Source organism: Rhamphochromis longiceps, linkage group LG18, assembly GCF_057381845.1.
Source record: "Rhamphochromis longiceps isolate RC_006_pf linkage group LG18, R_longiceps_female_GT1.1, whole genome shotgun sequence".
Classification (NCBI taxonomy): Eukaryota; Metazoa; Chordata; class Actinopteri; order Cichliformes; family Cichlidae; genus Rhamphochromis; species Rhamphochromis longiceps.
In genome coordinates this window covers 17386562-17413321 of record NC_140574.1, presented here as the reverse complement: position 1 = coordinate 17413321, position 26760 = coordinate 17386562, and the positions used below count along the sequence as shown (strand labels likewise).

Genomic DNA, 26760 nt, shown 5'->3' with positions numbered 1-26760 from the left:
TGCGCGTCGCCATCATCAAGCTGTCCTTAACAAATTAGTGCCCAAAATGTATGCTGTGATAACAGGGGGGAAAAAACGCCTGGAGTGGCAGTGTAAAAAAAAAAAAAAGTTGCAGGTATTCATAGCAGCAACCTGCTTTTGTTGCTTTTGCACAGTCTCCCTTTGGTGTTTAATGCTATATAGCTGCTTTTGTTTTTGCATGTTTGTTTAGCTTTTTGTTCAAATAAATTAGTCCTGACGTGCCTTCCAGCTATTCAGAAGTGTTGGGAACACTAAAATCCGACAGGTTCTTGTTGTCTCCGTAAATAATTTTGTCTCAGATCCAAAACACCTTCTCACATACAAAGAAAGAAAGAAAAGGGGGGGGGACTCGGCTGCTTTCCTATAGTGTAGAATTGATTTTATTTGAAACCCTTCTGCTTCCTTTCAAGATTAAATGCATTACTTTGTTATGACAGCTGAACCCTCCTGTGAAGCAGCGACTTACACTGAGCAAATCCAAAAGTTTAGAATCAGAGGAAAAGTACTTTGTGGTTGTACGTCGGGCTCATCTATTATTTGAATTAGCCTGCCCGGAGGAAAGAAAACGATAAAGGAAAGAAGAAAGAATACACGTGAAGACAGTACTTAAGAAAGGACGACGTCATGTGGGCATCTGGTCCGCTGTTTATACAACTTGTTACCGTAAGGGGTGTGAAGTGAACAACTCTGAGATGCTATTGAAATTTAAGGCCCGCTTAACATTTGAAATTAAACTGTCATAAAAGCGCAGCTCTCGGCCCCATAAAGTACGTGTTTGTTCGTCGGCCTGACTTTTACAATCACGTCTAAACACACAGTGGAGGAAAGGAGGCTCTCGCTCTCAAAAAAACGCACTCAGGAAATCGCTGTTGCAATAAATCTAGGATGACCCCATCGAGGGCGATATTGTATTTCATTTCCTCTGAGCGAAATCCTGATCCCGAAGATTCATGCGACTCTGGCTCATTTCAATTTCGCGTTCTCCTATGATTTAAAACTTTCCAGGTCCTCGGTTATTATTAAAACAGTATATTGTAATGCTGTGTCGTGCAGAAATATGTCCGCGGCGCGGAAAAGCGAAACGCCGCGTGCACCAGAGTTTGTGGCAAAAATGCAGAAAGAATTGTATTAGCAAATGAGAGGGAGCGACTGAGAAATGGGACGATTTATTTGTGTCAGCGTGCCTCTCAATACGAAGCAAAGTCCATTCAATTCAAATGATGAACCCCTGCCTTATTTTTTGAAATGCTTCCAGCTGGCCAAAAATTTCCATGCAAGCCTGATATATCAGATTTTTTTTTCCCTTCCTCTGTGCTTGTTCTCACCACACAGATTGACCAGTCATCTGTGAATCTCCCATGGTTTAGCTGATAATTCATGATCGCCCTACCATGGACCCGCAGCATTCAATATGAATTATAAAATGGCAAGCCAAGCATATCAATGGATGACAGACTGGATGTGTATGGCCCCGGGCCAGAGAGGAGTTGCAGCACAATAGCTTCCCCCTTTCAGTCAACCCCAGGACTGCAAATACCAGTGTGGCACGAAGGAGGGTCTTCCATCAGCACAATGTATGGCGCTGCTTGAGACAAATGTTGAGCTGAGACGTAACATTAACCTTTACAACCTTTTCGGGGGAGAAACGCAGGCATGCTGGTGTGTTCGACTAAGTAATATTTTACAGTTTAAAAAAAAAAAAAAAAAAACCTCTCTTAGTGAGAAGCAAACAGCGAGTGATCCTGAGCAGCGGGGGCTGAAAACCAAAAAGCATAACGTTGCAAAAAACTTTTTTGTTTTAGGGCAGGGAGGGCGACTCCAGTGCACCATTTAGCAGTTTCCTTACAAACGACTCTCGAGTCCGCCGACTTGATTATTCAACACGCTGCATATTAATGCCTCTCGTTCACACATTCGTCATGCTGGAACAATTTCTAGGACCTAAACAAACACTGCCTCTTTGCTCTGATCCTCCGTCTCTGCAGATACGGCACAGCTATCAAACATAAACTACTTAATCTTTTTACATTCCTCTTTTGTGCAATATTTTGATACGAAGGCTGCGCTGTCTGCTCTCCTTTGGTATTCAAACACAACAGCCAACGGAAAGTGTTGACACTGACTACATGACATAATCCCTCCTTACATCTGTCTCTCTTTACTTTAAAGACTTAGATAACTGCTCTCATTCAGGCACAGCAGGCGTGTACCTGTGCACTCGCCCCACCTTCGTGGCTGCTCACTTTGAATCCGGGCGTCTTCTTTCATATCTGCAATCTAGGCGGTTTGAAACATCTGAAACGAACGTGATACCTGCATGCCCCAGTTTACTCCAGCAGACGCGTCATTTTATAGATCTGTTTTATAATCGTGGAAGAAATGCAGGGCGAATTAGGCAAAGTGTGGCGTTTGAAACATTGACACTAGTTCGGTCACAGCTTAGAGAAGTTTTTCTTATTAGTGTTGGAGTAAACAACTGCCTTCACCTAAACACACAAACACATAAGAGATTCACAGGAAGTGACGTGTGGATAAAAGCCAGCATTGCTGCCTTCACGTCTGCCTCTTCACCTCATCGTCTATGGGTGGTAAGAGCCAATATTTAGCCTTGTTTTAGTTTTTTGGTTCTGGTAACTCTGTGTTTGCTGTCTGGGTGGTGAATCAGTGGTTCCTATTGCTTTTTAGCAGCATTCTTTTTGGCCTCTTTTATTAGAGCAGTTAACATTTAACCCTATAACCCCGATCACCATCATCTGTGTTTTTTTAACCCTAATGCCCTCATATGTTTTTGTTTAAGATGAACAAAATGCGAGCCATAAATAGCACAAAAAGGCAGGTGCAGCAAAAATGATGCAAATGAAAACTCATAAATGCAAACTGATATGTCAGCAGGTTCAATAAACAAAAAAAATAGCATTTCCTGGTAATTATTTCATAGTTCATAGGCTTTTTACAGGGTTAAATTACAGGCAGCTAAACAATAAGCTGAAACATGCAATAAAACTTGATAAAGCTGTGCAGAGCTGCAGATTCAGGAAACAACTCCCTAGTCCCCCCCCCCATACACACACACACTGTCATTTTATACATTACTATAATAAAGAAATATGCTGTATATAACTCTAAGTGAATGCCACTTTAAAAAAATAATGCTGTCAATTCCATTTGATTCTGCACGAGTCTGCCCGAAACCGAGCTCAACTGGTGTTTTTTCTTCCCCGCTGGCTGAGAAAGTCAATACCAGTAGAGTGAAAAAAATCACCCTCTTTTCAGGTATGTCATCGAGCATTTCAAAGCAAGGGGAATGTTTTGGGTGAAAATCATAACCTGATTATAGCCTCTCCTGGCGAAGGACAGGAGGTAATTATCAAGTGGAGTTTTGCTTGCAGGAACTCTCAGGGAAACGCAGATCATAAGCCCTGGGATGCAAAACCCTCCGGGCTGCATTGGCTGAAGGTGACTGGCATGTGGATAGAATCAGATATTGTTTTCAGATGAACCTACACACACACGCACGCACACACACACACACATTCCTTTATTGACGGATGGGCAAATATGCATTCTTAGGCCTGAGAGCCCTCACATCAACTGAAACCCAAAACCCGCACTTTCTGCATACCAAAGCAGTATTCCTCTTTAAGAAATTCAACAGGACTATTCAGCTCAGTTTCTAAGCCAGGCCAAATCAGAGGGCTATTCTTCAAGTACCTCAGTAAGACTCTCTTCCATATTATCTAAAATTGCTAATCTACAAAGAAAAAAAAAAGACTGAAGAGGTAGCCTGCTCTATACTAGACTGCACTGCTACCTTTGTTAATATAAAATAAAAAACTGTACGCTACAACCAGGAATAACATAAAAGTGTAGGGTGTATCTATCACAGAACAAAACAGCAAGAGAGAGAGGGAGAAAAATGAAAGATCCAAATTCAAAAGGAAGCCCCAAAATAATGTGCTTCAGCATCTATGTGTAATCAATGCTTGGCACACGAGCATGCGATTTTGGCTTACTTTGTCTCCCGTTACAATGGGACTGAAACGGGGGAAAAATATAATGATCATCATTAAGCAGACATACCAACATCAGTGGTTTTGATGGGCATGGAACTGATGGGAGTGTTTTGTGACAATACTTGTAATTACAGCCAAATGTACTAATCAAAAGTGAGGGAAGTAACCAAAAAAAATGTCACTGCAGACAATTAAAAACACTGACACATTCCTTCCCAATTCCTCGCTCTGGCACAGAATCAAGTGCCCCGCTTTTGATGGTTCCAAGTACACAGGCTGCTCAGAACAATCTGATTAAGGTGCAAATAAAAAATGCATCAATCCTCTGCGGCTGCAGTGCCTCAAAGTACACTCAAATAATCTGTTACACAGCTCATCCGGCAGAAAAGGTGTCGTTATGAGGCTTTGGGGGAAGGACACACCATTTGAGTTACTGTGGAAGTGAAGAAATGTGTCAGTCAAAGTGTCCGTGCGCTGCCAAGAATATTCAATGAGTTCCATACGAGGTGTTTGAAACACCTTTTTCAAACTTCAAGGGTAAAACCACTGAAGAAGAACTCAGCAACCTTGCTACATAACAGCTCTCCACTTCTCTAGTGTGGCGACAACAATGTGTGCTAATAAATTCAACACATTCATAAGCTGAATAATAAGTGGCTTCTTGAAAGGTTGACTAGCAGCACATTAACGCTACTTTCTGCCGTGCAACTCCATGGTAACTCACCTTGTGAACAGTGAAAGCAAAAGAGAAGGAGCAGGAGGCAGTGAAACACCGGACACCTCCGCAGTGCAGAAGCCATTGTGTTGCTGTATGCAAACGATCCAGGAGCCTGATGGCTAATAGTGCTGGTTCGGCGAGTTGCGGAGGGAGAGCTGAAGGCTGAAGCGACGTCAACGATCAGTAGTTCTTGGAGAAGCCTCACCAGTCATTTTTTTCCATCTGGAAAAAAAGGGGAGAAAAAAGAGAGGAAGATTGCATAAAAATGGAGGAAGTTGGTGAGATCTATGAGATCATTAGCGCTTCGCTGGTTTAATTGGCGTAATTTCTACAATCTGCATCCTACACCAGTTCATGTGTGAGTTGCTTGTTAAACGCAGTCAAGCAAATATCTAAACACCACAGGAGGAAAAAAAGAGAAGATCCTGACTGCTGTTTGATTGAGCAAACAGAGCATTTCTCTGATTTCAAGTTTCACAGAAATATTCAAACGTTATTCTCAAAACGATTTCGAGAGCAGCGGCATGAAAGCGTGTAGCGCGCCTGATGCTCTGCGCTTATTTAGCACGCGGCGGCATGTTACGACTAAATGTTTACACTGCCTCATTCTCCCACTCGTCCCCGTTCCACCTTCCCCATTTACTCCCAGGATCCCCGCGGGAGAAACCTTGTCACTCCGGCAACACGCTCGCAAAGGACGCCGTTAGAGACACAGCTGCTTTGAGAGCTACTTTTGTCTCCTTCCTTATCGAGGGGTGGCAAAAACAGGCCTTTATCTGCAAAAGCAGCGAAAGGTTAGAGCCTGAGACAGACTAACACGGCAGACAGATAAGCTGCTTATCAAAGTCAAACACCGAGGATGGGTGAGTTGTGTCATATGTGAAATTACGCACATACACACACAAAAACTCATATGGACTCATTCATGCACAAATGTACAGCAAAGGACGTGGATACGCACACACAGGAACTTCCACACACCTACACAAGCATGCAGGAAGATCTTGTTTATTTCTTGGCGGTTGCCATCTAAGCATCTCCCCACGACATGCACACATATCCACACAAACTTTGCAGCCGTCGCTATGCAAAGGAGAGCGAATGCTTCCTGCTTCTCAACGCCGCTCCTTCAGAGCCACCCGTCAACCGCCCTGATTATTTTATAATGAACCTAAATTTGAGCAGCAGAGCAGTCAGCTCTGATCGCTCTCTGGGCCTCACTAATGCGCCTGGATATTTTTGGCAACACAAAAACCCACAAAACATGGAAAGCTTCCACATTAGCATACTGAGCAATAATTTAAGCCACTATTAGATTCGTTCTATACGTGTCCAAAGCCTGGTGGAGGGATAACAGTTTAACAAAAAAAGCCTCCACCTAGCCTGTTGGAGCCGGATCGTATTTATTTTAATTTGAGGTCATCCTGGCCGAGCAGTTGTGCTGCAGAGTGTGCACCAAGGAAACTCGCACACACACTCACTCGGCTAGCTTATAATTTATCAGTTAAAGTTGGGTGGCTTCGTGGGATTGTGGTTTTATTTGTCTTCCAGTTGTTTACCTGCCAATGGCGCCAAACCAGATCAGGTAAGGGCCACAGTGGAGGGGACTCGCTCTCCTCCATGGGAGAGCTCACACCACGTCTACTCAGGCTTCTCATAATCTCGGATCTTCCACCAGCTCCAATACCGGGCAGAGCATGTGACGTCTTCCACAGCAATTTATCATCCACAAATATGAGTCCTGGGGGCCACGGAGTAACCATAATGGTGGCTGACAGGAGGAGATTGCAAACTGTTGGGGGGTGGAAAGGAGGGGCACCCCCCTGCCCCTATGGCCCGCTGGGCCTGCTGAGCCACTCGGCCCCTCCAGACACCAGGGGGCGAGAGCCTGCCAGGCCTCGCGGCTGAACGCTCGCCCTCACCACCCTGGGGTTCTTTCTCCCGATCAGCCGTCGCCCTGCTGAGTAACATGTCTCCTTTCTCCCTTAAGCTGGTGCAGGACACAGCCATGCTCATCTTCCTAAAAACACAGTTTTGTTTGGTGGGATTTCTGCACTGAATCGGTCCGGACTTGAGATAAAGGGATTAGGCGATTAACACTGAGATGCTTTACACAAGCGCTGACAGACGTATCATAATTTCACATCAGGGGATGCAGCGGGGAAGAGGGGGTTGACGTTTGTCTAAGGGGAAGGGTGGGGGGCTAAGATGATCTCGAGCAGAAAATGATTTTAAGAGGTAAGTGAGGCATCGTTAACCCCTCGGAGATCGTGCCGAGGAATTATGTACACCCACCCCCCACCTTGAAGCCGGGGAATTGAGGTTACTTGTTACTCGGCCAGTGATTTCTGCATAATGATAATCATGCTCCACAGAGGCCGATATGTTAAAAAAAAAGGGAACACAGTTATGACTAACTGTCACCACCTACACTACATCTAATGAGCTCAAATCTATAATATACACCAGGAGACAAATGACACAAAAGTTATTCATTTTCATCTGCGTTTTTAAGCTCCTCTTCCTACAAAAATACAAGGAAATCTATTCCCTGAGGTTTTTTCCCCCCTCTCTCCCTCCCCGTCCTCTATTAACAGTATATCTTTCTGGAAACTAGACAAAAAACTTCACCAATGAAATGAAAAATGCTATGCAAACATTCACGACATCTGTTTTTCTTTTGTCTCTTACACACACACAGTGTGGAGACCCAGGGAGAGAAATCTATCATCAGTTAGGATAATGGAGAAAATCACAGTCCACAGCAAATTTTTCACATCAGCCTGATAGAAATAATAAGCAAGCATTGAAAAAAGGATGGCGAGCAATTAAAACATAATTAAAATAAATGGATGGAAGGAGACAGCCCACATGTCTTCACATGAAATACTAGGCTGTGTGTAACAGCCAGCTGAATGAATGTGAGGCTCCTTTGACAAAGCTTGTATCTGCTTCACTCAAGCTGGAGAGGCGTCCAGTGAAAGAGAGTGGGAGAAGAGGGGGAGTTTGGGAGTTTCTAAGCCGGGAGGGACTAAATAGATGGGAGAGGGAAGAGGAGAGGAGGAGAAGAATGGAAGGGGGAGAAAGAAAGGGGCGGTGGGGTCACCGAGGAGGATTGACAGGCTGTGAGTATGGCCTGACCTCCTGGGTTTGCCTCCAAGTTTTCTCCACAGGCTTAGCGAAGACAAAAATAAAGCCCAGGAATGTTAATTTATTTTCAATTGTCAACGCCGAGAAGAGAGATAAAGAGCGCATACATACATATCAAGTACGAGCGGAACAAAACTAATGCGCAACTCCAAGTGTAAGCTCAAAACCTACAAGTGAAATAGAGCCGCGGCCCTGTAGAGCTGGATCTTCCCAACACAATGATCCGTCTTCCACTCTTTGAATAACTACTAATTTGAAGAACTTTCTGGCCCGCCCCTTTGCCCTACATTCAGGACAAAAAAGAGAAAGGAAAAAAAAAGAAAAAGACACACATGTGAGAGGAGAATTTGAAACATCAGAAAATTGTTGATGAGCTAGAAGTGGAAGATGCGAACTACAGGAACTAAGAAAACAGAGCCTCCAGACACTCGTTTTTTTTTCTGTCCTCGGTGCGCCCTGATGTTCCCAAGGAACTCTTTTGTCATGACAGTCCTGTCAGGGCTGCGCTTTCAACCCCTGCAGCGACATGATGTCATTTCCTTGGCTCCACCAGTGATGTAGGGAAGTTGCCGTCAACTGCCAGAAATAGAGACGCGGTGACACCGGGCGCAGTCTGCAGAGTGTGCTTTATCAACACTGCTGATAAGATAAAGCACTGTTAGGATTAACAGGCAGTAAACAGGGGGGTTTACAGCCTCACACAAGGAAACAATTAAAGACACATATCTCAAATAGAGCCGAATCTTCCTTTTTTTGTCTTAAGCTGCCGTTCTGTAAGCACAACAAGAACTTACAGTTTTCAGCTTTACAAATGTTTGTTCTTTTAGGTGTTTTCGGTGAATGCTGTTCGGGGAGTCGGACGTAGAAAAGCGTAAGAGCAGTTTAAGTACTTAAATATGCTTACGTATATTAGTAAACATGGAGCCGCAGCAATAAATAGTAGCAAAATATTCAGATGATCTCTTAATCGTTAAAGCGCTGGTTCCAGATGTGGCTCAAATGTTGACGTTTGCGGGTTTTCGAAATCTTGTTTTGGCTAAACAGATACGATTTTTGACGATTCGCCCAGACGTAACAGCAAATTTTTTGAGTTATTTTTTTATCTCTAAAAGCGGAGAAAAGGAAATGATAGAGCGGTAGGTTGCTTTGCTTCGTGACGCACGGATGTTGGGAAGTTTGCTTGAATGTTTTGGCAAATGAGTGTGTTTTCACACGCTAATTTTTTGTGAAAATATGTCTTTGCATGAGTTCCCATTAGGCTGCACGTGCTACTTATTCCCTCATAATTACAACAGGCTCAGTGCCCATAAATAATTCATATGTCAACAGGTAATTTTTTTTTAAAGATGGTTTGCAGATGACGTGGTCAAAAACGTTCCTGTAACATGTAAATATGCAAAGCTGCAATTGAAGGCAGCTCCACTTTCTGTCTTGTTTTCTTTTTGGGATAAATGGCTCCAGATTAAAAAGAGACCTTTGTGGATAGCATGCTTTTAAGTAGAAATGGTCGTCGGTGCAGCTCAAAAAGTGCAAACACACACATATACACAAACACACAAAAAGAAAACCTGAAAGGTGCAAAGCTTCACTATTTTATTGAGAGAGCACAACAGTTGGTGTGTTCAGCGGCTCTTGGCCAAAAGATTGAGCCAGTAGATAAGATAGAGTGCCGGCGGGCAAATGGACACGGTGAAACAGAGAGGGGTGAGCAAAGAAGCTTAGCAAAGTGAAGAGAACAAAGAAGACCCGGGCTGAACAGCCAGGTTAGTGTCAAGCAAAATGAAGAGAGGATGGTGTGTAGCTTTCAAAAAGAGCCGTGCGGGGGAGCAGACACTTGGATAAAGGGTAAAAAGTGGAATCTTCTGTTGACGCCGGTAGTTGAAATCACCTGTCAACAAATAATGACAGCTGCCTAAAATAATTACCATCCCCGGTCTGCTTTGTCTGTCAACGATCAAATTAACACCTAACAATTATTTTTACCACAGCTTATGAAATGTCACCGATAAAAAAAAAAGCTTCCAGTTGAGTCTAACGGTGACGATATTGAAACAAGCAAAAAAAAAAAAAAGTGAGTGATGTGATGTGAAGCTGTACACACAGAAGAGTGAGGACTTCCAAGTGTCCTGAGTAGATTTAAGATTAGTTCTGTGTTTCTAAAGCGAACAAACAATATCTCAATCGAACAATTTCACTGGGTTTTGATGAATTTGTTTGGAGTATCAAAAGAAAAAAAGGCTGCGAGTAACAGGAGTAACAGAAAATGATGTTTTGCTCCAGTCTGCATGTATATTGCATTGTTTGTTTGGGTCTTCGGGGGACTGTGTGTTTCCACACTGTAATTCTTTAGAAAAATGTGGCTTTGAAAGATTCATTTGAGACAGCGAGCGCTTCTCTTGCTTCTTTCTTCTTAATTAATCTTCATGTTTGAGAAGCTACGGCAGTGCATGTTCAGCATTCTGCTTGATAACCGATTTAAACAACTAATACATTATCAAAATTGTTGGGAGATTCATTTTCTGCCAAGAAAACGGCTTTAATGAGCCATCGCTTCAGCACTGGCTTTATCATCACTGCTGTGACGCTCCCCGATTCCCCCAGTTGACCCCGGATCTGTAAAAGCTACATCATACCACACGTATTTGAAGAGATCAAAGAAAAACAGAGGGAGACAATGACCGAGGTGTCAGTTTTATTCACTGATATCTGGCTACAGGCTACTACTGAGCGCCGTAGCTGTTCCTGCTTGGCACCAAAATGAATAGGCTGACCTCAGAGCAGTTGGTTGAGCAGTAGGGTCACTGGAGAGGAGCAGAGAGCAGCTTGACACTGACACGAAAAAGAGCGGTTTCTCCTTTCAATCAGTCTCTTCATAAATTTACTGAAGGCCTCACTTCTCACCTCCTCCACGCATAATGCTAGCACTCCGCCCCCAACCCGTTCGCTCTTTATCCACACACAAACACACCCACACACCTCGTACAGCATTAAAGCTGCATTTGTTATGAGGGAAAACGCGATTGGCCTGGCAATATCACCCCCCACCCCTCCACCCTTCAACCTAACCTTACTACACACGAGCAGCGCATTCACAACAGATTCATTCACTTTCAGCACGTTTCCACTGGGTGATATGTTGATGTTCACACCTTTTCGCAGGGGGGGGGAGGTTGCGCACTGACTCGATGTTAAATTTTTACACACTGTAGCTCCATTCAGACTGCATTAGGTTTTAGTAGGATGTTAACCGCTAACACACAACATCTGTGACATTAATGAACAACATGCAGGCGAGGAGTGACGGCGCAATCAGCCTCCAGCTTTGCAAAACTTCATTCATGTGTTGCCATCAAATCGAAATAATCCAGCATTAATTTCCACCTCTGACAACAACTTGTTTAAACAACGAGAAAGGAGAAGAAATCCTACATGTGGCCCGAAGTGATCTCAGCTTTGGGGTCTGGGCCAGAACAGACCGAGGGGAGAGGCACGCTATTTTGCAAACTATCTGAGGGTTGTCATTTCGGATATAGGCCCGGCTTAAGGTGTTATCAAGAGTTTATTTCTACTCGCCACTGGTAGGTCAAACCACTAAAAGCCACACAAGTTACTGACACGGCAAGACTCAGATGGGGCTGAAATATAAAGACATGCTCCGTTTTAAACGGCATTTAAGTGAACATTTAATCCGTGAGATATTTTAATATAAGAAAAAGAAGCTGCAATTTTAACAGTATGTCTCGGTGTTTTTACATGATAAATGTGTAAAGAGACAGAAAAAGTTCTGGTAGCCTTGCTATTATAAATGGAGGGCAGCTTAGTGCCCAGCATTTATATGTAATATTTTAACTGTGGATCCACTAAAGTAAAACTAGAAAAACTGGCTTTTTTCTGTCATTTCATTGTTTATTACTACTTTGGCATAGTATGAATGGGAATACTGTGGAGTCTTTATCAACAGGAAAAACTGTAAAACCTCAAAACCTATGCAGTCCTCACATTTTCCAAAGCTTTCCAGTGGGCCAGATTTGAATCTTTCCCAGGCTGATTCTGGCCCCTGAACCTTATAGTTGACACCCCAGTAGTAGATGTTACAGTAAAAAAAGCTTTAAAAAAATTCTCTGGCACTGATATGTTTTTTTATTAAGTGAGATGGCACATGTAGGCACATTTAGATATTTAAATACATCTAACATGTTCCTTTACTGCAAATTACTGCATCACTACTTGTTTGGCCAAGCAAAGATAATATAGATTCAGATATAAGCATTTCTATATCAATTTTTATATATATATTATTAAAAAATGTTAATAATAGTATGTTGCTATTGATCAAACGTATGCTTCTGTCTGGTCTTTGATGCCGATCCGTTTTGGCACCTTTTTAAGAGAGAGAATATTTAGAGTAAAATAAAAGAGCAGAGTTCTCAATATTTTTTTTCCTAGCCTCTACTAGCACATCCTGTCTCGCTAGACTACTGATCAGAGAGCAGGGGTGTAGCCTGACAAGTAAAAGTCAGGGCAAAGGTATTCTCTTCATCTCACTCGGGTTTTCTCAGCTGGACTGTCAAAAAGAAAGGAATCATTTTTGCGTTTAAATCAAAGGAAAGACTATAAAAGGGAAAGTGTTTTGACTTTTTTTTAAATGAAAGGAATCATGATTATTGATTATATGTCTACTTTGTCATCTGGCACAGTCGCATTAGTTCATTATTTAGTTTAATTATTACTGAATAAAAAGTTAACTTTGGATTAAACCTCATTTAACATTGATTAAAGTTTCCTCTAATCTGCCAGTGGTGCAGTCCCTCCCTCGCTGTGTTTCACCCACAGAGCTGCTACATTAATGTTCCTCACAGAGCCGGATCTTATTTTTAACACAAGGACATGACACTGTACATCACTCAAACAGGCTGTTATGTCTCTCCTGACATCTTGGTTTACACTTCATGCTCGCTGCATTTTCATACAGATTTTAGAAGCTATTTAAAGTTATATGGATTCTCTCAACTGGGAACAATTTAATGCAGTTCCTGCTTTGCCACAACGAGATCTTCATGGCTCACTACACATACTGTGATGTATCTATCCTTGCGGCCTCATCGCGATCCATGTTTGTCCAATTTAAAGTGCATTTAAAGGGCTTTTTTTGGTCAAAAATTCAGTCTGTTTTGCATAATGTGTGTTTGTTCAGCACATGGTGTGTTTCCCCGCTGTGGGACGTCTGTGAGGTCTCTATTAGATCAGGGTCGTAGAAGTCAGTGACATTCACGGATACACATTGATTTTTTGAGATCATCTTGGAGTTTTTGTTTGTTTGTGTGCTCATGATAGGCAGATTTTTAATCACAAATCAGTTTAAAATCAGGAAATCCATATGTCACAGTCACAAAAAGCTGGTGGTGTTTTCACTACTCGTGTTTGAAAACTGGTTCTTTTTCTTTTCTTTAATGCTCGTGTTAAAAATGCAAAATAAAAAATGAAATAATTATCGGTGTCATTGCCAGGACAGAAAAAATATCAACTTTCTGTGATTCACTCCAGAAGCAAATTCTCTAAAGCGCCTTATTCAATGTAATAACTGAGCTGGGATATATATATATATATATATATATATATATATATATATATATATATATATATATATATATATATATATATATATATATTCTTAGTTATTATGTAAAACACCAAAGTAAAAGTCTGCATTTGTGTGAACCAAGTTAAACAAGAAGTATTTTTGCTCCTTTTGGTTACTGTTTACAGTTTTAAAAGTGACCTTTGAACTCAACTGTGTCTACATTAAAAACCTTTTTTATTCTCAAAGGCTTGCACTTAATAACTATTGTGTGTGTGTGTGTGTGTGTGTGTGTGTGTGTGTGTGTGTGTGTGTGTGTGTGTGTGTGTGTGTGTGTAGTATGTATGGTAACTTGTATTTCTTTATTTATTCTTTATTTCTTTATAAAGTCTTTTTTGCTGTTTTTTATTACCTTAAGGCACAGTAGAGCCATTCAGGTTTTTATTTTCTTATCTTTTATGTTAAGCGTAACATATTGAAGTGTACTGTGTGAATAAAATTGCCATTTCATTTGCAGATATTGTGAAGTCTTCCTACTCCTATTCCAACAAACACCTACACAATTGCTGTTTTCTGAAATTTCTGGAAACAAAGTCCAATAAACGTACATATATATTTTTTCTGATACTATTACACACTCACTAAACCCCTTTTCTGCATTACAGCCTTTATGAAGTGGGTGGAGGGGGGTTATAACAGAAACGTGCTTTTAGCTACATCCGTTTTAGGTAAAAATACAAAAAATGGCAACTCGGTGTAAATCACAATATGACAAGAAATAAATAAAAAATAATAATAATCTAAAGCAATGAGTCACCTGGCAGAGCATTAACAGCAGGTGTTTTATAATCACTTAATTGTGCTTTTTTTATACACGAGATTCAGCAAAACAACACACATGAAACATTTAAAGAAACAATAATGTAGTAAGAAAATTATATTAAATTAAAGGATGCTGAGAATAATTGTTAGGCGCAGCACTAATGTACTAATTTAACCCTAAAATAATCTGATTGATTAAAAAAAGAAAAACAGCTTGCAATAATGAATGCAAACAAGCCAAAACTGTCAAACAATTGCGCTGATATTTAATATTACTGATATACTGACCTACTTTCCAGTGCGCACTCACATAATGCAAATCAAGCACCACATGGAATAGTAAATAACCCTTAAGGACTCCTCTTATATAACTGAAGCTCAGTGACTGGAGACATAAAAAATGTGCTGATATGAGAAAATATTAAGACTATAGCGTGAACGTGTATAATTATAGGACTAAAGCCTCTGACTGGGTGAGAATGGAGGGAGGTGGAAACTGACTCCACACTCTTCTCTACAGGGTTTTCCACAATGTTAAAGGAAGTTTATATCCGGTGACAGGGGAAACCATACCAGGAATTTGATTTAATTCATAAAACCGCCGCAACACGGGGAGCAGCAACAGTAGTCCTGTAAAATTGCCTCATACACCTTGGCCATTACACCACTGTGCGGAGTAATCGTCAGACCTAATGAGTCCCACGAGACGGCTGCCAATGCTATTACGAACCCACCGCCATGTTTAACAGTCGACAGCAGACACATACGGGTTTTCTCTGCAGGTAAACTCATTAGATTTCGAGAAAAACATTTAGCACCGTTTTATTTTGTCTGCGTTTCGATGCCAGGTAGCTAAGTGCAAGTTTATGGCTGAGCACTGGATGAAAGCGATTTGTGCCTGTTCGAATCATGGTGTGCAACATGCGAACTTACGGTTTAGACTTTTAAGCTGTTTACTAGTAAATATCTCAGTTTTTGTGCTTTTGTTCACATCTGATAGGAGCCTGTTTAACCTCACTACCACATTTTTTTTTCCGTCCACGGCACTTTTTATTAAAAGTTTGCTATCTCTTTTTTTTTAGTCCGACTTGAGGATTAGGGCCCGCAGATGGAGCTGTAAACAAAACACTGACATATGATGACCAAGTGTTTTTATTCAATCTGTTAGCAAACAACTGCCTAATTACACATCCAGCAGTTAGAGCCCGGCATTATCATTCATTTGGAGTCGCATTTCTGGCCAATACACCCCTCTCTTTTAGCTCTGCCGTGGTCTCCAAAACTCCCGAGGGAAATATCTGGCTCTTAAGCTGCTAAATGCTCCATTATTGACTAGTTGCTAAATTTGTCTGTCTGTGGTTTGTTGATGGGCAGGTAGTGTGCGTAGGGGTTTTTTTTTTTTCCTCTTTGGTGAAAAACAACTGTCTGCTGCTGCAGTAAATGACACTATGAGAGCACGGAGAGTGGACCAAAACAGTGAAGTTGCAGGCTGTGAAACCAACACTATAATCTAAAAGATGCTCAACGCTCAGCAAATTGAAGGGATTTCTGAGCACAAGAGCCCACTTTTGTTTTTCATGCAGTCGTTTGAGCCGCTGTGATATGAAATTTTTGATTATTGGATTGTTTTGACCCATGTTTCTTGCGTTTAAATTACTTCACCACAGTTTGGCTTCTTATTTCTTTTAATAGTTTTTAGTTGTCTTTTTTCAAAAATCAGGAAAGACCTTGAAAACAATGCATTATCGCTACACAACCATAACAGTTATGAACAATACCTGGCACAGTGTTGAACATTAATTTTCTTTTCTGTGCCCAGTACCTGCTAATTCAAGTAATGACTGCTCAGACCTGCTACTTTCATGTTCAAATGTGGTGCTTAGTCTCTTTTGAAGCTGACTCATTACTGTATATTCAGCTAAGCGCCATTCATCAGAGAAGCAACTGAAATTTAGTTAGACTTTAATTGAAAAAAGAGCAAAAGAGAAAATTGGGTATGATTGATGGCATGTTAGTTGTGGCGGTGTTTGAGAGAAGCCAGAAAATATGATTAAGTTCACAGACACCCGGCATGTCCCAAAGGGACAGTTTTGGAGCCGAATATTCTTCTGACTCAAGATCTGAATTTTAATCAATGTTGTTTAAAAGAAATAATAATAATGATCATTTCAAACTCCTAGTAATCTCGACTTTGTCTGTTCAAATCTACCATCATTTATTGAAGACTGATTCCTCTGAATTAAAGCACCGATTAGAGAAATCCTTCTGCAGAGATTCAGTATTTCACCCATGCTCAAGCTAATATCTTTTAGCCATATTGCCCACATTCACAACTTGGCTGTATTGAGCTGGAAATGAGCCATGGACTTAATATGCACATACGTGGAGGCCTGGACAGTTTTTGTGCTTGTTTTCTTCACAAATCCTTTTTTTTTTTTTTTCTCAGTATTGGTTTCTATTAATTTGTCCACCCCCTCTGTCTGTTCCTTTGATGCCTGTGAGTTTGTTTCCAATCTACAGCATTTCCAGTGGGAAATGGAAGCTGGTTGGACTTGTTTTTCTCGTTTTCTTTGTACATAATTGCTTTCTTGTGCTGTTCCTGTCTTCGCTGAGACAGTCTCGGGGTTATTATTCAAGAGTGACTATCGCTGATTGAGCTGTAAACTACTTTAAATTTTCATTGTGAAGACGGACCACCGCAGGTTGACGAATGAATGCAACATGACCTCCAACACATCGAAAAAGACTAACGCAGAGCCTCTAAACAGCTGGATGCGTCTCTAAACTCAGAATAGGATTTCTTGCTTTAAATGCACCAAACCTGCGACGATTTGACAAAAGACAGGCTGCTTTTTAAGGCCAAACTTAAGATTTTTTTGTGGCTGAAAAAAAGCAGACGCTAGAATAAAATCCAAAATGTAGCTTCAAGCACAACGCTGCAGATTTCTGCTTGCTAAATTATACGCTTTACCGGTATTTCCACCAGTTCGTCCTGCTCGCTCCATTGTAATGCAAACACGAGGCCCAGTTGAGAGGAGAGAGAATGAATTGGGACAATGATGAAAGTGTGAGCTATAAGAATCAGGACAGCTGTCAGGTTGTGCGGGTGTACAATTAATGGCTGAGGACTGATTTTACTAGAATGCAGCTACGTTTTCAGTAGAGACAGACACAGAGAAGAGCTCTGTGTGTGCAGCAGGTTACACAGTTTGCCATTCAGGGTCAAATAAACAGCTCAGACCTCACTTTCACCAAAAAACTAATTAAGACTCAAGGCTGTGTGGTTTCTGCCTCCAAGAGCATTCATAAATACTGTTTACACTGCCTTGGAGCAGATATGTACCAAAACCTTGAGTGTTTATAGCCACATTTATCAAATTTGAAACTGTGAGAGGACACAAGGACTTCACATTTGGTAAGAGCCTGCTAAAACCATCCGTTAAAGAACTGATCATTATCTTCGTTTTGTATATTATCCCGTCTATGTTATTCATTTATCCATCTGTGTGACATCTTCTTATTGCCTGATTTGTCCAATCAAAAGTCCAAAGCCCAAAACACATCGAATTATCTCTGATTACAAGCGAGAGAAAAGCCAAAAACATCCAGCCAGAAACCAAAGAATGCTTTGTGTTTTTACTTCTCTGGGATAATCAATCAGTTATCACTTTTTATTTGACCGCCTAATCAATTAATCAACTCGTTTCTGCAGCCTTACCCGGGTTACAAACTTTATTTGTCCGCTTTTCTCTCCTGACATCACATCCTGTGTTGACACATGTACTAAACTTGAAGCATGTGTTTCTGCAAAAAAGGAAAGAAATCGCAAAAGGCAGACTTCTGTGTGTATCCTTGCAAACAAAAAATACGCGGCCACCACATCACTTTTCAATGCTTCAAAAAAACAAAAAAAAACAAAGAAAAGGCTTCAGTCGATGCAACGCTTTTCTCTGCTGCCAAATTTCCCTTGTGCTGTGGCTTAGCCCAACAGTAGCGTAAAGGATGCATGCTTCTTTTATTTTATTTTCAGCCCCCTGCCTCCGTTTTTCTTTTCCTCCCTCCAGTACATCATTCCTCTGGGTGTTTGTGCGGTGTCCCTTAGTTACCGGATAAGAGACCCAGCAGCTCAGAGAGTTAAAAGCCTGCCCTGTCCCACTCATACGAACAAGACCATCAATAATTCACCCTCATCGGGAAGCATTATCTAACAGCCTTATAAAAATTTCAAGGTTGTGGGTGACAACATGGAACCAGTGAAGAAAGTGCTCCGTAAGAGAGCACTCCAGGTGCCAACAATGTGGGCAACAGATATGTTCAACTAAAGGCAGAGGTACACTCGTCTGCACTATCATGTAAGCCAGTCCCGCAAGGTTGATTTAACCGTTACACGGAAAACACAGAGGTCCCTCTGAAATAAAGGACAGCCACCGCATATCTCCTCTTGTCTCCACCGTGTGTGTGTGTGAGTGTGTTAGTGTGGCACAGAGGTGGAAGCGTTTGCTCGGCTGTATTAACGCCCAGGCTCATTCTCATTGACAGTGAAATCCCTCTAAGCCTAGATCAATTACATCCAGCTCTGCTGTAATTAAAATGTCCTAACAAAGGTCTTAGGAGCACAGGACAGAAACCTACCCATTCAAAATAAGCTCGGTCCAATCTATAGCAATAACCCCAAGAAAATAGTTTAAAGCTTCCTTTGGTGATAAGCACATGCACAAAGTGTCCACGCACGGCTGCTGCTCGGCTCAAAACAACCCCAGTTTATCCTTTAATGAGATCAAGATATGATTTAAGATGTGAAAAGCACACGGGCTCGCATTAAGCACAGTTAGCAGTAATATTTTTAATCATTGCAAGTACATAGTATAAAATACTAATTAATCCATGAAATAAAAAGCTAAAACAAAACCCGTGCATGTGCTTGTTTGGTAGCCCCAACTACTAAGACAACTAATTATTTGTTCTCTTAAGTACATCTGATGCTTGACTATGCTCTGCTGAGAAATGACAGAATGCTTATGAGTCTCCTAATTAAAACTCAGCAGTGGAGTGATTAGCAATCACAACTCCACTCTTCAAATATCAAGATCTGATTTGCTTGGCTGATCAACAACAGGCTTCCTTCTCTCACTGCAACCCTGAGAGCCTGCAGCCCCTCTCAGTGTGTATTAAGGAGGCTTTTGAAATGTCGGAAATCAGCAAGAAAGGGCTCAGCTGAATTTTGAGTTTTATATTGCTCTTCTTCTCTCTTTTTTTGCCAGAATGCCATTTGCATTTCTTTTTCCTTCTTTCTTTCTGTCTCTTTTTTAATATTGACTGCCAGCAATCACAAAATAGATTACACACTGACGGTGATGAACGCCTAAATGTTTTTGGTTTCACAAGCTAATTCATCATGCTACGAAACCCGAGTAAGAAGAAAAACATCAATAACATCACTTATGGTAACCAGTAAAATTAAACTTGAAAGCTGCTCCCTCATTGCGCCGATGAGGGGACTGTTCCTGACACGGAGAGCGCAAGATGGCTGACTGCACTGACACATTGTGAAAGCACGCCTCGCAATCCTAGGTAATAGATTCTCTTTGCTGTGCGACTCCCACCACTCCTCATCTTCTGTGACAACGCCTGCCAATCAAAGCCCGAGGAACGTTCAAGGGCTTTGACAATATCTCCTCACCTTGAAAATACATTGGCTTCATCACAAGGCACTGAGTGACACCAAGTAGGCATCAAATAGCCATTAGACATGGGAGACAAAGAGCCGGCGCACTACAGGTGATCCCGTGCCTCTCTCCTCTTATTTTTCTTTTCTTTTTTTCACCCAATGTAGCAAAACAGCTCCTTGAAAAATTGGCATTCAAAGTATTCTTTCTGTACATAAAGACACAACAAGAACAAATGCCAGCAATACCGTGGGAGGTGACATTTAATAGTTGGACAGAAAATGCACTGCATGAGAGCACTAACGGTGGAAGCGTTTTTATGATCATTTGAAGGAATCTGCAGCAAAATTGAAGGAAGTGAAAGAACCCCAATATTATGTTCAATTTAGCTTTGTAATACACTAAGTAGCTTCTCGGGAAGCAAATGCTCCTGTGATGTTTGTGCGAAAGCACTTAATAGCAGAATTCGTGCTGTCCATCACGCGCGGAGGCCATGACGATTACTCATTTGGAAAATAAAACATGGGTGTGGGTGTATACCTGGTCCGATCTCTTTGAGGAATAACGATGTTACCCCACATCAGCTGACTCATTTCCATTTTTATGTGATTCATGAATACCATGAAGGATGAACAAGGAGATCTTTCTGCAGTGAAGCATGGCCTGAGCTTCAATTTCTGGGATAATTATATGATACTATTTAGGAATTTGAAGAAGAGAGAAGCGCTTCCTCGGCTCAAGACAGATGACCTGTCAGATACACCTAATACCAACACAAAGCCTTCAGCCTTTAATCTGCACACTTCCTGTGACCTATACTGTGGCAGAACCAAATAAAGAACCCTATCTTCGTATCCCCCTGAGACAGAGCAGTGTCCTAATATGCTAATGCCAGCCAGTGTTGGAGAAGAAGCTCTGAGGGCTGCCCAGACAGCACAGGTCAGTGCTAATCTTCTGATATATGGAGCTTAAAGACCTGGGACACATCCATCACATGCCGCTGACGGCTCCCCTACTGGGCGAGATCTGCACACTCCAAAGGGTTAACACACACCCCAAAGAGACCTCTGACGATCCATCACTCAAGAACCGGTCTCTGTTTGAGCAGAGTCCCCTAACAACACAGAGGAGGTAGCTTTCTCCGCGGTGAGCGCATCTACAGCCAGCGTGACTACTAGAACTAAGCGCCAAGCCTCTGTTGATCATTAAACATCCATTTTTAAACCAGTGGGGGAAAGTTAACTGTCATTTTAAACGCAAGAGGTGGTAGTATGGGAGAGAATTTTTCTCCCTCAGATCTCAGCGAAAAGGAGCGAGACCATATATCTATCCATCGGGTTAACTACCCTAACACATAATCATTCGTTCCAGTCATCTGTCTCTTTATTTTTGAGGCGAGCCACAAAATGGCTATGATAGGATTCTGCAGCGAGTGAGAAACTCACCCCGAAGCACTTTGTTAAATAAACAAAATGCCCTTTGCTTTCTTCTTTTTAAGCCCACACTCCTCTGTTGTGCATTTTCCTCCCTCCTTCTGGCTAACAGGCAAGAGTACCGCTTCAATGTGAGCATCACCGGTAAATATCAGGTTTGGTGTCAGCCCCTAAGATTCAGACACTACTCTCCAGACCTGAGACCATTTTGCAGCAACACTCAGCCAGGACAAAATCCATCTTAGAAGGAGCACTGATGTCAAATCCCTCCACTGATAGCAACCTCAACAGAGCAGAATGCATGTACTTCTCCTCTTCAGCAGCTTTTTAATAATTTGAAGAACCGGGCTCGGCTCAGCACACCGCAGCATGGTTTCTTCCCCACTCTTGTTTCTTTCCTGACTCACCAAACTCACCACAGTTGCTGCTGCCCTGTCCTCCTACACATACACAATGAAGGCAGCCCTGCTCTCTGAGCTTTGTCAGAAGCCATTGTAGACAACACAGGAGTAAGTCAGTCCTAACAGGGAAGGAGAATTCAACCATTCATGAGAAAAGCATCTAAAGTGTGCTTCTCCACTAAAATGAATATAATCCCACCTGCGCCCCTCTCAGACCTTCTTCCTGTCCATTTGTTTGTCCAACTTTTTCGCAGCGAGCCAGTCAGAGGAACAGAACAAGTCAGCTGTCAAACCCGCCTGCCGTGAGTGAAGATGGCAGGTGAAGTCCTGCTTTATCCACCTCCGCCCCCCCACCTCCTCAGCCTTCTCTATCCTACTCTTTGGTTCAACACGGAAAAGTGGCCTCCTACTCTCGCCTCTTTCACAAGTTTTGTGATCATATTTTGTCCAAACATAGGAAGGAGAGGAAGCAGCGAGGTCTCTCCTCTTGAAGGTTGGGAAGTGGTTGGCTCATGTTATTACCCAGGAGCAGGATGACCACGAAGGGGCCACCGACCCCTACCGCGCTTCCAATGGCATTTCCATTCCCTGTCTCTGTGTAATAACATCTCACACACTGCACTTTCTTTCACTATTAACCTATGCTGATCCTATTTTCAAAGTAAGGGCACGCACAAAGCATAGAAATGGCTTTTTTTTCCCCGTGTCTCTCCTTCTTTGCAGTGCAAACGTGCGAGTGTTTATTTTCATCTACTTAACCTGCCTAAAATTGCTCTGAACATTAGGCCACGTATCCTCACACAAAGGGAGGAGAAGGGAAAGGGGGGGGGGAAAAAGACGAATCCATCAAAATAAACAGCGTCTTGCCGCATTCCTTCTCTGACAAACAACAGCTGCACAGAATTGGAAATAAATATTATCTCTGCGACAAGAAAAACAACACCGCTAGGTTCTCGAGAGTCGTACACAAAGCTTGAACGCTCCGTGTCATTACATCTACGCTCGCTCGGTTTTGGAATTAAACCATTTAATTTGTCAGAAAGCGACTGAAAGCAAATTGATTTTGGAGCCTTTTTAGATGCAGGCCGCGGTGACCAAAACGGCAGTGAAAAACAAGCAAACATATTTTCAGCAACTTCTGTTCTTTTCTTTTTTTCCCCAATCGCCATGATTGCTCTGATGGTGTCCCATTCTCCTAAAGAGGTTGAAACACAGATCTTTGTTCCTGGTCTACGCTCGCCCCGAGAAATACTGAGCGAAAATGTTTTAACAGGCAAAATCTTTTTTAACATGACCACGTCTCTGAACGGCGTCCAAAATTTCCGCTAAATACGCGGCTTTTGGTGTTAAGCTTACGGCCAGCAAGTTCTCCCAATCCACACTAAATCTGTTTCCAAGACAAACACTTGCCTCTCGCACACACACATAAACCATGACCAACTGCAGTGTCCAGCAATCCTGTCAGTAGCTTCCAACAGCAGCAGCAGCAATTCTCTATCAGAACAAAACTGCTTAGAGGAAGGGGGCTGGTAGCTCAAGTTCTCCCTATTGAAATGCAGACACTTTGATATGGAAATTGGCAGTTACAAAAACCCGCTAGAATTCACACTAGCATGCACTGAAACCATTTGCGCAATGTGAGATGAGATGGCACTTCCTCCCAAGAAAACACAAGACAAATGGACTAAACCAGCATGTCTGGGGTGGGCGAGAGATGGAGTGGAGGTAGAGACAGGGTAGAGGGAGGCAACAGACCATTTGTCCCCCTCCTCCTCCTCCCTTCCCCTCCTTCTCCTTGAATTCCTACCATTCACTGTCCAAGCACTTGTTTCAAGACACAGACCCCCCCACCCCCCGAACTGAGGCATTTTTTTTTTAAGCGCAACATCTATATTCAACAGTAAAGCCTCCTATCGGCAGGGGAGGAAGTGACCTTTTCATCTTCAGCAATCACTGATGGGTACGTCAGTATTAACCAGACGCTCTGAGCATCATCCCAGCCGAGGGAGACTTTTTTTTTTGTCTTTGACCGACACGACACAAAAAAACTTATCCGCCACGGCCCCAAAATATGCCTGGATTTGTCTGGTGGCGAGACAATTAGTCACACTGTGCATATAGCTTATATAATGCTGCAGTTTTTCCTTTCGCTTTTTCCCCCCCTTTGTAGTTCGTGACTGAATTGTGAATTTTGTCAGGTTTCTTTTAAGGCCAGCTCATCCATACTTTTCTGCATGAAGCTGTTATATAAGCATATGAAAGGGAAGCTCTCAGTTTCCCCAACTTAGCTTATATAATGTTGCACCACCATCCTGATCTGGTATAGACAGTATGGATTATGTGCAAACGTTATTTAACCTTCCCACGTCTGCCCAGCACAGTCATGCTCTCCTCTGGCTTCTTGCTTTAGTCTGTGCCTCCCTATCTCTAAAAGCTTCACGTGAGATTGGGAGATGGTGCCTGTAAAAACTGTGTGTGTGTGTGTGTGTGTGTGTGTGTGTGTGTGTGTGTGTGTGTGTGTGTGTGTGTGTGTGTGTGTGTGTGTGTGTGTGTGTGTATGTGAGAGACAGAGAGTGTGAGTGTGTTTGTGAGTGTGTCCCATCATCACACATGGCTGACTCTGGTCTGTGAATTATACATGCCCTGTGAAATGATCTTATTTTATAGCCGCAAAATGGAGAAGTAAATGGAGACAGTAACTGACATCCAACTACTTAGCTCCTGGTGTCCTGGACTGGGTGGAGATGTTTGTGTGAGCGCTCTCTTTTTTTTTTTTAAATATCACTCTTGAATATCCTATAAATATAAATCAACTTCTCTTTGTTTTTTCCTTATGAAGAAAAACAGGCTTCAGCTTCATGCTAAGGGATTTTCTTGTCATGTGTGAATCTTGATTAAAAGAAAATCCCATTTGTAATGTGAAAACCCAAGAACTGTCATAGAATAATCGTTTTTAAAAAAAAAGCACCTCTCAGTGGGCATTTAAGGTAAATTACATGGGATTATATATACATCTCAGTAACTAAGCAACTTCACATTAATTTAAAGTCTGGATGCGAAAGCCACCTAAAAATAACGTCGCCTATACTCTGGGCTTTATATTGATCCCATCACCACAGTTTTAAACTACCGGAGGAGCCCGTGGGCCCGTTTTCTGACATTTGCCTTATCCTATCCTGGGAGTGTAAATAAATGGTATTGATTCAGCGAGACATAACCCAGCATCTCCCCTGAAAGACTCAAAACATCCGCTTTTAAAGGCTACTTACAGAGGGTATACGCCGTGCCAAAATACGGATCCCGGCGCGGAATGTGAATCTCAGATCAACACCAGGAGCCCCCTTCTTCTTCTTCTTCTTCTCCGTCTCTCCCTTCTTTTCTTTTTCAGAAGAGGCCCCCAGAAACTAAACAGCGGGTCGCACAAAGACGGCTGGGGTTCGGCTGCATGCTCCACTTTCCTCACAGTGGAAGAGAAAGGTGGGGTTTCCCGTGCCAGGTATCTATTCTTCTTCCAGCCAACGCGCCCGGGACCGGACGAATAGCTCCATGGCGAAGGGTCTGTTCAAAAGTAATGATCGTTACTCCCCCGCCTCCTCCTCCTCCTCCTCTTGTGCATGCACCCAGGCTCCTTCCGACGGGAGCGCTACGGATAGACTGCATAAAAAAAGGGATCACTTCAAGGAGACGGAGATGCGCCCCAGTCTCGTTTAAAAAAATCAAACTCCGAGCTCTGCTCCCGCACTGCTAAGTCTTTCTTAAAGTCTCCAGCGGTCGGGTTCGCAGATAAAGCACGGAGGGGGCTAATAGGACTTCTTCAGGCTGGTTTTCAGTGCGTTCCCTCGGTTGTTCCCTCTGCGCCTTATCCACACGCCGTGCAGACAGTCGGAGCTACAGCCGGACTGGAGGCAAACAAGGCGAGGAGAAACGGCTCACCGGTCCCCTGCTCTGCAGCAGCTGGCTGTTGAGGAAAGCGCGCAAAACCTGGAGCGGATCGCCAGGGAGCGCGCGGATTAGGATCCTAATGCCAATTATGACCGCGCGCATTAAGGCTAATATTAAACATTTATCTCCCGGGTGTTCAGATTTTATGCATGCGTTAAAGCGCGAGCGTGTTCTGCTGTTTTTGCTCCGGCTTGTGAAGATGGACTTTTTAACAATCCACGAAGCGCAATATTTTAATCAGCATTCCCCGGTGTAATCAGGAGAAAGGAAGCAAAAAAGCAAAAGAAAAGTGCAAGACCATTCATTACCAAAATCCACCTTATTCCAGGCATATAAATACGATACTATTTTTAACCCTATTAGAATTTCAGTATTGTGGGCAGTAGTTTTCACCTGGATCATTAGTATTAATAAAAACAGCACAACAACACAGGATAATGAGGCCGGAGCAAGAATTGTTCTAACTGAATCAGGCCAAAGACTGGAAAAAAAAGCAGAATAAGAAACCTTTAAATAGAAGCAGTCAAAAAGAGAAAAATACTGACCACTGACCACCAATGTTACCCCTCAGTCTCCTAGCAGGCACACCTATGGTACTGATTTCAAAATCCTAGGTCGCCTTGTTCTCAAGTCACCGCATTCCCAAGATTTTCAGAAAACTTAGTCTACCTTCAGCTCAAGTTCACTGATATCTGAACTTGGCCAAGACTTTTAGTAGCTACATCTGTGGTATCAATTTGAGAATCGTATGTCCCCTTGTTCTCGAGTTCATGCTTTCACAGTTGAAGGGTAAAAATCAGTTTCTGTACTTCTTCTCTCCTCTTTTAGCTATCATACTCAAGTGTAGACTAGTAAACTACTACAAACCAGTTCCTGGAGCTAACTCATTTAATCATGATATCTAATTAAACAGGGACAGAGTGCATCTACTGAATAAGCAAAGTGTGCTCAAATATGACCAGTTTGCATCATGGAAGAAGAAAAAAATCCAGCAAAAACTACCAAAACTACCAGCG

General features: G+C 42.3%; 1 protein-coding gene across 6 annotated transcripts in view; it reads right to left on the bottom strand.

Annotated features, from left to right (window-relative positions):
* The window catches only part of adgrl2b.1 (adhesion G protein-coupled receptor L2b, tandem duplicate 1), a 91187-nt gene extending 65468 nt beyond the window's left edge, over positions 1 to 25719 (bottom strand). For 3 of the 6 annotated variants that reach the window (XM_085389917.1, XM_085389912.1, XM_085389914.1), the window contains exons 1-2: positions 25072 to 25719; positions 4759 to 4974 (exon numbers count right to left, since the gene is read on the bottom strand). Coding sequence is in view for 5 of the 6 variants with exons in the window: in XM_085389912.1 (XP_085246038.1) it covers positions 4759 to 4834 (76 nt within the window). In the remaining variant the exon portion in view is untranslated. Of the gene's footprint in view, positions 1 to 4758; positions 4975 to 8073; positions 8423 to 25071 lie in introns of those variants that run through there. The other 3 variants (XM_085389915.1, XM_085389916.1, XM_085389913.1) reach the window with 2 other exon arrangements.
* Between the last annotated feature and the right edge of the window lie 1041 nt (positions 25720 to 26760).